This window comes from Ixodes scapularis, unplaced genomic scaffold (genome assembly GCF_016920785.2).
Source record: "Ixodes scapularis isolate PalLabHiFi unplaced genomic scaffold, ASM1692078v2 PGA_scaffold9__187_contigs__length_104089568, whole genome shotgun sequence".
Lineage (NCBI taxonomy): Eukaryota > Metazoa > Arthropoda > Arachnida > Ixodida > Ixodidae > Ixodes > Ixodes scapularis.
Genome location: NW_024609884.1, coordinates 46,454,255 through 46,470,377, shown reverse-complemented (window position 1 = coordinate 46,470,377; position 16,123 = coordinate 46,454,255). Strand labels below are relative to the sequence as shown.

The following is a 16,123-nucleotide window of genomic DNA, read 5'->3' as shown; positions in this document are numbered from 1 at the left end:
ATGACTAACAGATGACGCTGCCTTTGTTTACGTACTACGGCGTCGCATCCCACCAGTACCTACTCTGAGCAATCTTTCAACCCAACCTCAAAAGCCGTGATGTCACTGTCACCCTCTGTAGAAGAAGCAAACAAACTTGTTTGACATAGATTCTTAAAATTTTAAAATTAGCCAACAAGTACATGGTGCGGCAGGATGGGCTGGCCCAGCGATGTTCAGGCCGGAATGGCACAGAAACCATGCGGGGAGCCCCGTGTATATTAAGCTGTTGAAGAAAAGGTTGGAATGGACTTCTGCATTTTCAATCGTTGCAGTCTGGCATTTGTTTTTATAGCTTAGCGTGCCGGAGGCACTTCATGTGTTTTCTTCTTACCCCTTTTGGCTAGCACAATCTGTTTTAAGCAACTAATGGATCATGCTGTCGCTAAGCAATGCTATAGCTTTTTCTGCACTGCATCATCCAGCCAATAGATCAACACTGTTTACAAACAAGTTTGTGTATGCCCATACCAGGTGAGCACTGCATGTGCAGACACCAGATTCACGTGAAGTGTCTGCGCGTGTGCCACACTGGCGGCAGCGTCACCGCAGCAGTGTGATGTCGGAGCTACGTGTTGATCTATAGGTGCCTGCCTAGACACCATCGCTCCCACGCCGCCCGTGACTGAACCGGGAAGGTTGAATATGTTTCCCATGTGCATGGCAGCTCTTGGGAGTGTTCTATGCATGATTACTTAAGGCCTCAGGAAGACATATTCTCGCAAAAGATATTAAAGAAGCACTAAAGTGAATTTTGAGTCTATCTTTTTATGGTGCAAACTCATTCTGTATTCCCTAAACATTCTAAGAAACCCAAAATGAAATCATGTGTGGCCTTTTTCCTGATTAAAATTGTGACCAAACATAGTGACACATCCGTTTTTTTGAGGTCTCAGATAAGTACAATGGTTGGTTGAACTTTCGATAGGAAAAAAGGTCAAGCATGATTGTAATCTGGGATTTTCTAAAACGCTTGGGGTGCGTAGGTTCAGTTCGCTACAAAAAAAGACAAACCAAGATATCACTTTAGTACCCTTTTAGTGCCAGCCATGCAGCAAAAAAGTCCATCCACAGTGCACACTTTCAAGCAAGTGTGCAAAAAGAGGGGATTGTTGCTATACAATGCACCATTATGTTCTTGAGCTTAGATAGTTTTAAATGTTTCGTATTGCTGTTGAGAGAAAGTGCTATAACTCTCAAGCTGGCTTTCGTGGCTAGTGGAAACACTGGGCGGCACTTGAATGAAAATAACACTCGTCATGCACTGGTGAGCCCTGTCAAACCGGATTTCCCTTCTCTCCCGGCCTATTTGACTTCTGCGGGGAGCGGGGAGGGGCAGCTAAAACGACCAGGTTGTAACGCATTGACGAGGCAATGTGGCAGAGCTGATAACCACGCCAGCCCCCAAGCAGCTTTCCCGTGCCGTGTCAGCTGAGGTCACGTCTCCCGAGATGCATTGCGCTCTCCGATGACTGATCTTCGAGTGCTTGCTGGAATCAGTCCTTTGGAACAAAAAATATAGCCATCTGTTCCAATTAGAAGCATGCGATTTTCATTAGCAGAGAGTTGATAGTGTAACTTATTTCTGAACTTTAGGGCTATATTTTAAGTTTCTATTCAGTATCCCTTTGAGGCAAAATGGAATCGTCCGGGGTGCGCGTGGCGCTTTTGCCCGCTGCCGTCTCGGTCACGCGCTCCCAGCGGGTCTTTCATGTTGTGGGAGACTGTACAAAGAGCCATATTTAACCAACCACATGATTGGCAACACTGTGAGCAAGTAAATAAGGCAAAAAATACGAAAAGATTTGCTTCCTAATGCGCTGCATGATGGCTGCCCATCTCCTATGATGTTTGGCTTCATGCGGCTTGTAAGAAAATTGATAAAAGTTTACATATCTAAGCTTCTTTTTGGGATTAGATATACTTTATTAGTGGTTGTGCATGTAATCTCACAGTGACATCGGTTGAAGCCTTTGTAAACATGATTTTATGAACATCACACCGAGAGACTCTCCTACCCATGGGAACAGGGAACATACCTACTATCTTTTGAAAAAACCTGACACGACAAACGAAGAAGGGGACAAACACATAACATCTCTGGAAACGTTGTGTGTTTGTCCCCTTCTTCGTTTGTTGTCTCCGGTTTTTCTCAAATAACTGTAGCATCAACCAGCTCACCTCTTTACTTACTCTTTCTTTAATACCTGCTATCTTTGTGCCCCCCCAGATGTCTTGTGGGTTCTTTCGGATTGCCAGTGCACAGAACCTATAGAGTTGGGACGTACCTTTGGATTGAAAGTTACTGTGCAGGCGAGCTGACCCACTTCTCAGATTTGAGAAATATATAGAGCACAAAAACGTCCCCTCCTTACTATTTTGCAATCATAGATTGATCCCTAGTTATTGTCTTAATAACAGAAAATGTAAGAGCACAGTAAAAATTGTGACGATGCAATTATTTTGAAGTTGATTGATGCTAAAACAACTTAAAAGTACCAGGCAGTTCAGGAATGAAATTTGTCCATTTTAGTTTTTGCATTGTTTGGAACTTAATGCTCACTTTACAGATATTCTCAACAATAAGTGAAGTGGAGATCCCTATAAGGTAGCTGCAACCTAACCATTTCTAGCAACTGTGTGGTGTTTGTTTCATTTATTCGGAGATGGTCATAACAAGCTATCATTTGCACTCTGTCGGGTATCTGCGGAGGGGGGGGAGGGGGGGGGGGGGGATCGGTGGCCAAGTGGGCAGGTGTGCTCCAGCTTTAAGTGCATGGAGCGGAAGCTCGCGCTTTGCACTGGTACAAAGCGCACTGGTGCACAATAAAAAGCCCACGCCAGCAATTGTACTGCACTGGCTGAATTTCTCATCTACAGCTGAGACACCAGACAGCCATTGAGGCTGTCTAACTTCGGACTGCATAAACATGCACAGAACATTATTATTATATATTTGAAAAAACCGGAGACTACGAACGAAGGAGGGGACAAAAGATGTTTTGTGTTTGTCCCCTTCGTCCGTCGTCTACGATTTTTTCAAATATGTGTAACATCAACCAGCTTGCCTCTTTACTTACTCTTTCTTCAATTATTATTGTTGTTATTAGGTTTCTGCGAGGAGTCCAAGCGATGGTAACAGGCGTTTATCTCTTACTTTCTTTATTCAGGTCCATTATCACTGAAAAGGGGAGCTGGGGCATCTCCCACACCCGAGTGCCAACGGAGTCCCGACCTGGACATGTGGCCCTCATTGCTGGGTTCTATGAAGATGTCAGTGCCGTAACTAAAGGCTGGAAGGACAATCCAGTGGAGTTTGATTCGGTCTTCAACAGGAGCCGATATGTGTGGGCTTGGGGAGCTGCTGACATGGTGCATCTTTTCACTAAAGGTGAGCGAAATTGCAGTTAATTCGAAGGGGTTGCTGTCTGGGCATCCTGCACATCTATTGGTTGCACCCTAAAAATGCCCAATGAATAAAAACTTTCTGCACTTATGCCTCGCCAGTTTGTGAGTACACCCATCTAGGGCAACACCAGTCTGTAGAATATATAGCGAACGAGTCAACAAAAATGCGCCCCTTCATGTGTGAGAGGAAGTAATCACATGTGCGACGAAGCTCCGCACCTGCAACTGTTTGCCTTTCTGTTCTGCGGGGAGTAAACAAGATCTCGGCCTTAGGTTTCGCACGTCTGGTAGTTGTTAGTTGGCAAAAACAATGCTTTGAGGTACTTCTTCTTCCCTTTTTTGAAGGCTAAGTCCTCGTTTGTAAAGAGCCAGTGAAATTCTGAAAGTCATAGAAAAGGTAAGACAGCCATTGCTAGGACCAGCAGATGACGACGCGGTTCAGCAGCCCAACACCTGACACTGACGCAAATGTTACCTCTGCACAAGGAGCATACGACAACCTTACTTGCTCTGATTGGAGGGAATATAGTATGTAGAGCTCGGCACTGTGACGTGACTATACCTTCTGTTCAAGGTGCAGACAAACTTACTTGCCGTGTACCTGCCAGATAATTTTTGTCTGAAAAGCAAATTGGCGAACCACATTGGCCTTTTACTTCCAAGAAGACTATGAGAGGGGTACTGAAGGCTTCTTATGTTGATGCCCATTTAGAAAATCATCCTAGCTTGATCCTTCATTGTTGTTGCACATTAGAATCTATGCAAGCTTTTTGTTAGTCTGGTAAGCTTACAAGAAAGCTTGGTGGGCTATAGGGAGTGCAGCCTATAGCCCAGCATGCAGCTGCATAGCAGGCCTCTATGCAAAGGTACATGAATGCTGCCATAACACTGATGTTTTCATAAACGGATGAATTCTTTCCCCAACCCTCACTCCTTTTTTTGTTATGGATGACTGTCATTAAGGCCCAAAAAGTAGTTCAGTTGTGTCTGAGATATAAAGATTGTGTTGTAGCTTTGTAGTCTAAAATTTAAAAAAGATTGCAATAAATGCAGTGGACTTCTAGAATAGAAGTAGATTTGAATGCTTCCAAGATAAAAATAAGGTTTGATGATTTTGTTGATTCTTAATAATGTTGATGAGCACTTACCTAATTTCAGGGGAAACTAGGCAATTATTTGGCATTGTAAAATGTGCAGATCAGATAGCAAATTTTCTGGGTGTTTTTTTTTGTGGGACTCCAGTCATTACTACTTTCTGGGCACTGACTGCCGTAAAATACCGCGGAAGCGCCCACTTCGTACAAGCGCCCACTTTTAACATTTCCCGAACTTGGGAATTCTGAAAATTGTACGTCAAGCGCCCCCCAAAGCGCCGGCATCAGCTGAAAATATTCACTCCGTCACGGCGGCCATCAGACCGCATGCTGCGATGAGGGGGATGTCGAATGAAAATAAACATGCTTTCTCCGATTTTGTTCTCCCTGCCTTCAAAGTTCTTTATTGACCTCCACCTTGGTTTTTACTGATCAACCCAGTTTTCAGTGAAAGTGGGGTTTGCACTTCCCCAGTATTTTACAGTAATGTAGAGTAATGTGGTGTCTTAAAAATGCTGCTCATACTTTAATTTTCCAGGAGATCATGGGAAGCGTGTCTTTGCCTGCACATACGACAATGATGAAGTTGATTTTGCCGACGAAGATGCATCCAGACTGGATACCTGGGTTTTTGCAAAATTTGAGGTACTTTCATAAACTGTTTCAATTATATTGTAGTCTTTAAACAGTTGTTACGCATTGTAAGTTATTAACAATGCATAACATTGTTACAACAATGTTATGTATTGTAAATTATGACCTTTGCAAGCTACATTTGCTCGGTTCTTGGATTGAGAACTTCCAAATGCCCAGATGGAGACTGCAAACAGTCTCTCTATATGGCAACCACAAATAATTATTATAATTTTTAGGGCCCATTCCAGTGTTACACAAGGGGGAAGAACACAACCTACATGTTTTTATAGAGAACAAAATCAAAGCATGAACACCTATGCTGCAAACTAAAGGCGCAGATTAGTTGGTGAGTTGTGCTATAAATGTGTATGATTGCTTTTGGTTGCAAGGCTTTAGGGCCTAATATTCCAGTCTGCTATTGGTAATGGTAGAGTGGAGTTAAAATGTGAGACAAGTGAAGCCATCATGCCCTGTTTTAATTTTACTACCAACACACCCACCGCTAATGTGACGCGTTAGCTTTTGCTACAAAGGTGATTGAAGTTACTTGAAAATTTCGCTTGGAATGATTGCGATATGCAGTTTCAAGTACTGCAGCCATGTTGTAGTGCATGTCGGTGGATGAGAGAAAATTGTTTAAAGGAACACTGCAATGATTTGCAACATTTCATTTTATGGTTGTAGTATGCAGCTAGGTATCCCTGGCATTGCTGACCAGGGACTACCCTGGTGGAAATAAGAGCTGAAATCTTATTCATTTTGATAGATAAACTTCTGTGCATATACTGGTAATAGAAGAATTTAGAAAGCCAGACTCACCATCTCTCCTTATGCAAACAAATGGAATTATGACTCTAGAGCTGTGTAGGCAAATCTCCCGTTTTAAATTGTTGTTCTTTTTGCTATAAAATAAATTTGGGCTTTATCTACATTATTTTCTGCAGTCGTTGATAAGACGAACCACAGGCACCATAATCAGAACTCGTTAACTCCACTCTTTTCTCACAATAATCGTTTCAAGTTTTCCTTTTCTCACACCGTCACTGACAGTGATGTTTTTTTGCGATGCTGTTGATGCTTTTTATTCTTGAATATTGTTATAAATGACTTATAAGTGAATTTCCAAGTGGAAAAGTATTAAGTATTTGCACTGTATTTTTTTTACTTTGAATAGTGATTGTTAAAAACTGAGCCTTTTGTACCTGTAGCAAGGTGGTGATTTGGGCAAGTTGGTATGCATTGAAAGTGGTGAAAAGCAGTCCACAGGAGACAATGACACGGTAGAAGAAAGCAGACAGGACAGGCGCTGACTCACAACTCAATGTACAGAACTTATTGTGTGTATTTGTGTGTGCAAATATGATTCAACCTCTTTTTTTGGTAATTGAGTTTCAAAGTTACTTCTTTTGTATGTAGAGATACTGTTGTTGGTTTTTTCGACTCCTGCTTGGGCCAACCATTGGCCTGCAGTATGTTCTAAATAATTAATAAAATAAAAGAAATTGCAAATTTCACTAGAAATCCACAATCTGAATGTATGTAGAAAGTGAGACAAAAAGTAGATAGATTTTGATTCCGAATTGTATGTGCATGAACAAGAAAACATATGAATGGGCAGGTTTATCGTGAGCAACAATCAATGAGAAGAAGAGCCACTGAGCTCAAAACATATTTTCTAGACACGTTATATGAGTTTACAGTGGTGAGGTTATTTTTTGCTAGATATTTGAAGGGCAATATGGATACATGTTGCAAATCAAAGTAAGGCCATTGCCTTTATTGTTCTAAGTTGCTCTCCACTGAGCATATTTCAAGCACTGGATATAACTTCCTAACATATCCCAGAAACTAGCAAGCATGAGCATATTGCACTTCCAGATTCAACTGAAAGATTTTTAAACGTCTGTACAAGAAATTTCACCTGTTTAAAACTGCTTCTCTACATTCACAGAGCACCCAGTTACCAAGTTTTGCAAACCTGTGTCTTTCTCCAACAATTTTAATTACAATGCACAATCATTTCATATCAGATTAAACTGATCTACACTAAATCTTTAAGTTCACTCAATCTGCTCATTTTCGGTACAAAGTGCCGTCATTTCAATGTCCGAGATTGCTTGAGATCTCCTTAAAGTTGGCTTCACCTGCATTACAAGATACATTTTTTCCGGGATTTCAGCTTGTCTGCAGTGTTTCTAAGGGCACCACTGAGCAATTTGTACATTGGTGCTCATAAGGCTGTATCCACTTCAGTCATAAATTTTCCTCTTTTCTCAGATTGCAGCATCTCTGTAGTGTTCCGAAGAGCATCAATGAGCAAGCACTAAGTTGTGCACATTGGTGCTACTAGGTGCTACACTTCAGATTGAATTTAATTGAGCCTGAGCATGCTGTCTGTGTGTATGGGCTCCTCATTTCCAGAAAAGGGTAAACCAAAACAAGTATGCTTTTTCCCTCAAATCATCTGAACAGAAAATTAACAGATTGTGCCAGTGCTGCCTCACGCGTAGCGGTAGATTAACAAGAGCAAGCAGAAAGGGTGAAATAACATTCCGGTCTGCCGTAGTCCTCTGTTTGATTGGAACGTTGCATCCCCCCTTTTCTCTCACATCATAAGCACAGTGTTTGGTTTTGGACATTGCCACTCCTTTTTGTGTGGTCTATTTTGTGGGAAAATGTTTGCAGAAAATTATAGACAGGGTTGGGTGATATTGAGGCCACTGCGAAGCAAGTGAAAAACATTTTTAGAAAAACCTTTCGCATTGTCTTTAGTATTTTTTAAAGTACTTCTAAGAATGTAAGGAAAAAAGGTAAATTTTAAGTGAAACTTGATTATCCCTGTCATAACATATTTGACAACTTCTCTTTTGGGCACACCCTAAAATACCGCGTAAATGCCCACTTCGTTCAAGTGCCCACTATTAACATTTCCCAAACTTTAGAATTCTGCGATTTTTATGTTAAGCACCCGATCTGCAATTTATATGTTAAGCACCCATGTCTAGATAGTAAACCAGTTTTCAGTGAAAGTTGGGTGGGCACTCCCCCACTATTTTAGGGTAAATATGTGGCCCATGCAGCTGTGCTTCATACTCTTGGTTAACAGTTGCAGTATACCAAAGCTCTTACCTGCATTTTGTTTTCAGGCATTTTTGGCAAGTGCATCTACCAACAAAACTTTGAAGCACATGCTCCAGCAAGACAAGCTCGTATTTTTCTTACACCTTTTAGGCTTGGACACCAATGGGCATGGATACAACCCAGATTCAATGTGAGTAGTGCTTTAAGTTATGAAAAAAGAAAAAAAAAAAAAAAAAGGCCACACACAAACTAATCAGGCAGACAAACATCATTTATTGTAAGTAAAAGGAGCTACTAAAACAATTGACCATCTTTTTTTTTTTCTGCACCTCCCTTATAAAACATAAAAAGAGAAAAAAAGGAACAGATGAGTTGAATGCACATATTAACTCCACTTCTCTACTCATATATGTCAAGTATCAAGCTTTAATTTCTAATTTGATATGAATTTTTGAAGAGTAATGTCTCTCTCTTCAAGCCCCTGCTTCTCATCAACTGTGCAAGGGGTGGCCGAGCTGCGGCTCTTCGCGTGTTAAAGTGCGGCTTGCGGCTCCCTCTCCTGCCTCCCACCCCACCCCACACTTCCGCCTCCCTCCCGGTCCCACGAGCACTTACCTTAAAAGAGAAATGGAAAGCGTTTTAAATTGCAAGACAGTTTGCAGTTCGGTAGCCTTGTGCTACTGCTACTGCATGTACAGTCCGACTTCTTTTGACTCGGATAGATTGAAAGTAGTTTGAGTTTCGTCTGTTGCACTGGACAAAAGTTTGCCCGCCCTCCAGCTCTTGGCAGTTTTGGGGTTTTGTTTGCGGCTCTTAGGCCAGGTCAGCCTGGCCACCCCTGAACTATGCTAACCTATAATATAAGGGTCGTTCCACGTTGACTGGGACTTTTATTCCTACACAGGAAATGGAAAATCTGACAATTATGAAAATTGTATGTCAGTTTTTCAAGGTATTCTCGTGCACGTCCAGGTACTGCTACCATCGTTTTGGCAACTCCCTGACTCCTTTGGCATAGAAAGAACTGGGCTGCTGTCGTAGCAACTGCAGGACCTCTTTCTGTAGTGCTTCATCTGTATGGAATTTTTTTCCCTCGGAGATGCTGTCTAAGGAGTCCAAACAAATGGTAATCTCTGGAAACTAAGTCCAGGCTGGAAGGCACATGTGCCATAACCTCGTGTTTTCATTGTGTTTCTGGAAGTGGCCTCTTCACTGACAATGTCGGCGGCAAGAAAGTGCTTGTTTAATCCGGACTGAACGAACCCGAATATTTTGGCATATGCAAGTTAGATTAAGCCCATGCAAAATGATCCTCACAGTGCTCAATGCCTTGTCTTGTAATGGTCTTATATATTTAACTACCTGTACAGTGGTCAGGGAATTTCAAAATAATAATTTGCTAGACACCCTGGCTTTTCTTGCGCTGCAGGTAGCCCTTGTGTCGCCACTCTATGTTGCTGCTCTTAGCCGTATTAGGGGTGAAATGATGCATCTATGTTTCATAGTCTGTGATGACTGATTGCAAAAAGTCATCACCTTCCGCTTGAAACTGGTTCAGGAGTTTTTCACAGATTGTCATGCGTGTCCACTTCTGATCAAATGTCAGTTGTCGAGGGGCCGACCTTATTGATGCTCGTGAATAATTGTCTCAACACTGCCGACAGATATTCGCGTCGGCCGCAATGTCCCACTTTTACTCGTCGATTCCCACGGTTGACTGGCTCAACACGTGCAAAATTGAATGCCTTGACTGCAGTCTGACAAACATGTTTGTGCAAATCATTTGTCAAATGCTGTCGTCTTTGCCAAACTGTTGACACCATTCATACAGTCTTAACCGTGACATTGTTTCTTCCCTATACTGGCCTTGCAGTCTTCTCAAAATTTGTTAATTTAACTTCCTCTTTCTCCAGAAATTTTATTATTCACCCACGACTACAGACACATTACTCGCTGCCATGATAGCTGGAACTGCTGCGCATGCGTCAAATACATCATTCCAGACATGGGATATTCACGCAGGATTATGTTAATGTCGTCTGCATGTTTCATCATGCTGCACTTGTCCAGCGATTTCTTTTGGACTAAAGCTCCAGTCAACCTTGAACGACCCTTGTATCATCTAGGACAGTGGTTCTCAACCACTGGTGTTTTGGGACCTCTTCGTGTTTCACAGAGGTGGTGGGGGACCATCCATCAGTAAGGAGTGGGGACAATTGCAATGACAAATAGGTAAACAAGAAAACCAAATTTGTGCATATCGACTTTGAAGCACTGAAACAGAGAGTAATCCACCTACTCATTAGGTGCACATGGTTTGGTCTATTATAGCTTTGTGGGATAATCAGCACCAATAATAAAAAAAGTTTTATTACTCGGCTTGTCTAATGGTCGAGCGCTTCGGGGACCCCAAGAAGGAATCTTCCCTCTAGGTACCAGGGGCAATATACGCTCACCCTGATTTAAGGGTGTACATGAATCGATTGAATAGCGATTGCACTTGAAAGAGTGGAACATCTCTGTTGCAACTGTGAGTCTTAAAGGCCAACCAACAAGCAGAAAGGAGGATGCGTATACACTCCACTCTCCTCGATTTTCCCCTTGCCGTTTTTCCGCAAGAGGAAAGAAAGAAGTTTTGACGTCACCGTTTAGGGCTAAAAAAGATTGGTCTAGCCGCCAGTTAGTAATCACACAAAAAAATGCAGAAGCCTCCACCTTTTTTCCTCCTCTTCTCCTAAACGCTAGACTTCACTTTGACCCTCGGACTTAAAGTATCCAGAGTGCCGTGGATGCTACATGCTCATCGGACCAGTCATACGCCTATCTTTCCCCACGTAGTTACGCCCCCGACCATACCTACGTGCAGAGAGCGTGGTCAGGCGATGAATAGGAAGCGGTTGAATGGGTAGGCCGCACGTATCTCCCACCGCACCGTCAGCTTTGTGCTGAACTGAGTATAAACGAAAACTGAAGAAAGCCAAGCCTCTATTCTTCTCGCATGCTGACATCTGCTTGCCCCATCGGGTTCCTCGCGTGGTTTATTCATTTCAACAACTGTCTAGAAAGCATTTTACCGACGAGGGAGCATCAACGTTTTTTTTTGTCTGAGGTTTCCCATTTTAAATATCTCAGTTTATTTTTACCTTTCTTTTTTTTTTTTAATTAAAGAATGAAATACGGTTCCTTACTGTTTCAGCAGCCACATCAAGTGCTAAAACGGGCTAAGTTTTGCGAATAACTAATTTTGACAAATTTCACAATTTAAAAATATTGAGAAAAATTTATCATGCAAATACATCACTCCATCACAAGCAGTACGTAGTGGAGCACTTCTAGCTGTAAAATGTCATACACACTAAATATTCCCGTAATTCATACTTGAAATGAAATTACTTGACCGCAAAAAATAGTGCTTTATTTTTATAAAGTGAATAAATAAAGTAAATAATAAAGTACAGCAAACGTTGAGGTCTCTGAGCCTTTATTCTATGTTCTTCTCAAAGAAAAGAGTGTGGGACAAGGGCCTAAAAGAATACACATGTCAGAGGAGGAGTCTGCGGCGGGGCATCGGCTTAGCGTTTCCAGCTGAGGTTGGCACGACAATGTTCGACCCTCTCCTAAAAGAAGCTAACGTTGAAAATGAAAATGATTCACTAGATATCATGACGATGAAAGCTCTGTTGTGCCTCCTCGAGGAGACACCTTGGTATCCTCGCACAACCCCTTGATAAGCGTAAAAACGGTTTACAATGACATGTATGTGAGTCGTCGTCATTTGTTGGTGACATGTCTGCGCTCTTGAACATATGCCGTGCCGCCAAAACATAACATGGCACATAATAGAAAAGAAAAATAAATAAACATGCACATCCATAGCAACTCAACGCTGCAGGCCCTATAAAAAAAAAAAAAAAGAAGCAAAATCTTTGTTGACTTTTGAGCTGACAGTGCTGCGGGAGTTAAGCGCCCACCGAACCAATGAACCGCCTCCCTTTCATCACCTGACCTCGGTTTCTGCGCGTGTGTATGGGCGGAAGGGTAATCACGTGGCTAAAGATAGACATAGGACTGTCCGACAAGCACGTAGCTCGTCATGAGCTCGTCACAGAATAGCTTGAAGAGCGATCTACGAATCCGAGTCAAACAATAGCAACAGCCCCTTTCAGTGCTCATCCTGCCAGTGTGACTAATCGCTGTTGTTCAAATTGGGGGGTTATGTCACGTAGGCACTTAGCATGTGACAAGGACTTGAAGAAGTGAGAAGAAATTGGAGGGGGGAAACGAAGAAAAGGAGAGAAATCTTCCAGGAACAATTTATTTTTTTGTGTCAGGCTTTAAGGCCCATTCACGCACTTGCGACTCCTTAGAACCAAGTGCCTTAAAATTTCATAAAATCTCTTGCGACAAGAGAACACACTGGCACGCTAGCGCCATCTGTGCGGTGACCCTGGAACTGCATTTCACTCAGCGAGTTTTGCAGTGTTCTTGAGACCAAAATTTGTGTTCGGCATGTGGGAAAAAAAAAAATAACCGGCGCTCAAATGGTTAAGATAAATTCCCAATTTGGCATGAATTAACGAGGTTATATGCTTCTTTTTTGTAGGGAATATTATGAAAATATTGCATTAGTTGACAGGAACATAAAAAGAGTGGTCCAGCTTATTGATGAATACTACCAAGAGGATGGAAAGACGGCCTACATTTTCACATCAGATCATGGAATGACGGATTGGGGTAAGGAAGAGCATACTAAGCTTTAGTCATGCATGTTACACAGCCATTCATTTTAACAAACCATAATTCTTGCCACGAGCACATAAACATTTTTGCAACAATCACAAAAATTGAAAAGAATGGCTCAAAGAAATTGGGGCCTGAAAAATTCAGTTTTGCAGTATGTATTTATACTAGCTTTTCAAAAATAGCTTCTTCAGTTGTTGTTGTTTTGTTTTTTTGTTTTTTTTAATTAACAATATGAGGTCTTCATTTTGTGCTCTTGTTTTCCAGAGGCACACAAACTGGATTCTGTGGTGCCCTAAGATATTTAAAGGCTTACAAAGCCAGGTAATGGTAAAGGTTAAAGATAGGGAGTTTTTAAGTGCTTAGGTATTTAGGGCCCCATTTAATGACTGTATAGTATTAATCCTGATGTTAGCTTCATAAATGGTATGGATGCAATAATAAAATAGAACTACTGCCAAAATAAGAAGGGTGCTGGCAGTGAGTTATTAAATGACAGCATTTTGATTACCAGTTAAGTGAGTTACCAAATTCATGTGCTGGCAAGAACTTCCATTGTTTTTCCTTGGCTTGTAAGTGAAAACATATTGGGGGGTAATCAGTTAGTCGGAGATGATCTTCAACAATATGTTGCCATATGGTACACGATACAACATTAATGGCACATGGAAAGAGCATTGGTGTTTCCAGAATGCCTCTCCAGTCCATTCTACAATGCTTACTTTGGAAGTTTTGTGTTTATATTAGGGAACAGGGGATCACCTTGCTGCTGTATACATGTCCTGCACTAATTTGCTGTGGTTGTCTCATGAAACAGTCTTGAAGGTAGTTGTATATGGTGGTTATCACAGACTGGAAAGTTGCAACGTAAGTAATTTCAAATGTTTGCAGGTAACCATGGTGCAGGGAATCCCTCAGAGACGGAGACACCTCTTATTGCCTGGGGAGCAGGCATTGGACAAACACGGTTATCTGGCAAAGATGGTTACTATGACGGTTATTCTGAAGGTAACACATGATTCTGCTGTAGAACTTCAAATGTTTATGAGCCTTCTGTAATTGCAGAATTTATGAACATGGCACAATAATTTTATGTACGCTAACAAGCTATAAAAGTTGGTGAAACTCTCTGACATTGATGGGGGATGCCATATTTACTTGAGTAATAGCCGCACTGTTTATGAAGAAAACCAGAGTGTTCGCTTCTCCACGGAGCACATGGATTGCCAATCACCACGATCGACAGCATGATTCCAGCGGTTTACAGGACAGAAATAACGTCTTTGCGGAAAGATACCATCTGTGAAGATTGCATTTGTATGGAGTATAGTGTTCTTGATACAGTTATTCGCTTTGTTATTTACGCACAACGCGATGATTGGCTGTGTATGTGTTCTGTGGGGAAAGTAGACGCAAGGGCCTCGTTCATAAATAGTGCAGCTATTACTCGAGTAAATACGGTAGGTCTATAGTCTCAATTTATAAACAATTCAAGTTGCAAAGCTAGAAAATCATAAATTTTTAATGTTATTGATGGCACTGGTTGAGTGAATGAATTCTTGACATTGTGACATAGTAGTCTTGTGTATACATTACAACTGCATATCACTGAAGTGAGGTAACTTTAGAGAATGTAGTTTTAGAGAATGAAAAATCTAAAATACCCTGCAAGCCATACAGAAAAATTTAAACATGCTGATTAAAAGTTCCGTTCCACCTCTACAAAAAGAGCAATAAAGGTGAAAGCAGAGAACATGTTGACACCACTTTTGACATGATACAAAAGAGCTCCACCCTTTTTTACATTCGTGGTTTCTGAATTCTTTCCTGCATGCTGAATTAAATGCCTTAGCCATTCAATGTTTTCTGGCTGAGAATATTGTTGGAGCACAGAAAGAGTACTAAACAGACATGTGAGCTGATTGAATTCATGGTAAAATTACTTGGAAACAAGGGTAACTCTTGATACGACAGTGTAACCATTAATGGTCTCGGGTAATTATATTGGGATATTCCGAAGCATTTTGGGCTGCACACACTATTTTGACCCACTACACTTGTTTAGGTAGTTGATTTTCACCTGACTTCTAGTTAGTCAGTGTCTGAGTAATTATATTGACTCCATAGGCTCTACAGTCACATTTCCAGTGGCGGTGATTGTTGTTCCCTTACTCTGTCATCACATTTCTCCTTTTTATTGTCCAGCATGGAACTTGTCCTTGTACAGGAGAGTGGATGTCAAGCAAGCTGACCTAGCTCCGCTTATGGCTGTGCTCCTGGGCATAGCCATTCCAATCAACTCCCTTGTGAGCTCTTTGCCTTTGCTTGCTTCAGTTATGGCATAAACGTGGTGGAAGTTCTTAACTGTGTCCATTTTCAGGGGTTGCTGCCTGTGGAATACCTCAACCGGGACTCACATTTCAGGGCCGTAGCCCTCCTAACAAATGCACGACAAATTCTGGCACAGTTTAAACAACAAGAACATAATGTGCAAGAAACTACATTTTCTATTTTCTTTCGCCAGTTCAAGTGAGTATGTTACACAATATTACAAGCTTTGGTTTCAGCTGCAGGTTATGGGATAATCTGCATATTCTTCCCTCGCTAGAGAGCTGATGCCAAAAAGAGAAGTGGAGCTTACTGAGATGATGGAAACCTTATTGAAACAGTCGAGGTACAAAGAAGCGGTAGGTCAATCATCGGGACTTGTACACTTCCTTGTCTCATACTGATTCCTCACTTTATTTTCTAGGTGCAAGTTATTGAAAAGTTTATTGAGCTGGCCTTGAAAGGGCTTACCTATTACCAAAAATATGACAGGCTGACCTTAAGGTATGCACGCTTCAAGTGAACCCTTTTTCTCATGCACAAAATTTCTCACTGTCTTGTCAGTTGTAATTGTAACTCTGTAACGACACTATTTGGTTTAATGGTATACTCACACGGTATGGTGTTTTCTCGCACAAACTATTTACTCGATTTTACCTAATCATAGTAAAAAAAAGTCACACTCCTCGTGGAGCTTTACTAATTTTCCCTTTTATGTAAAGAATTAAGATATATGTGAGTGCACTTTAGTGTAGATATATGTTATCTTATCAAGATATGCATGTTTCAAACGCCAA

At 41.5% G+C, this 16,123-nt stretch overlaps 1 protein-coding gene across 1 annotated transcript in view; it reads left to right on the top strand.

Annotated features, from left to right (window-relative positions):
• The window catches only part of LOC8028039 (GPI ethanolamine phosphate transferase 1), a 56,981-nt gene that overhangs the window by 1,309 nt on the left and 39,549 nt on the right, over nt 1-16,123 (top strand). The window contains exons 2-10 of the mRNA XM_029988363.4: nt 3,210-3,430; nt 5,080-5,186; nt 8,324-8,448; nt 12,862-12,992; nt 13,890-14,006; nt 15,204-15,304; nt 15,379-15,527; nt 15,607-15,685; nt 15,751-15,830. Coding sequence (XP_029844223.2) covers nt 3,210-3,430; nt 5,080-5,186; nt 8,324-8,448; nt 12,862-12,992; nt 13,890-14,006; nt 15,204-15,304; nt 15,379-15,527; nt 15,607-15,685; nt 15,751-15,830 — 1,110 coding nt within the window. The remainder of the gene's footprint in view (nt 1-3,209; nt 3,431-5,079; nt 5,187-8,323; nt 8,449-12,861; nt 12,993-13,889; nt 14,007-15,203; nt 15,305-15,378; nt 15,528-15,606; nt 15,686-15,750; nt 15,831-16,123) is intronic.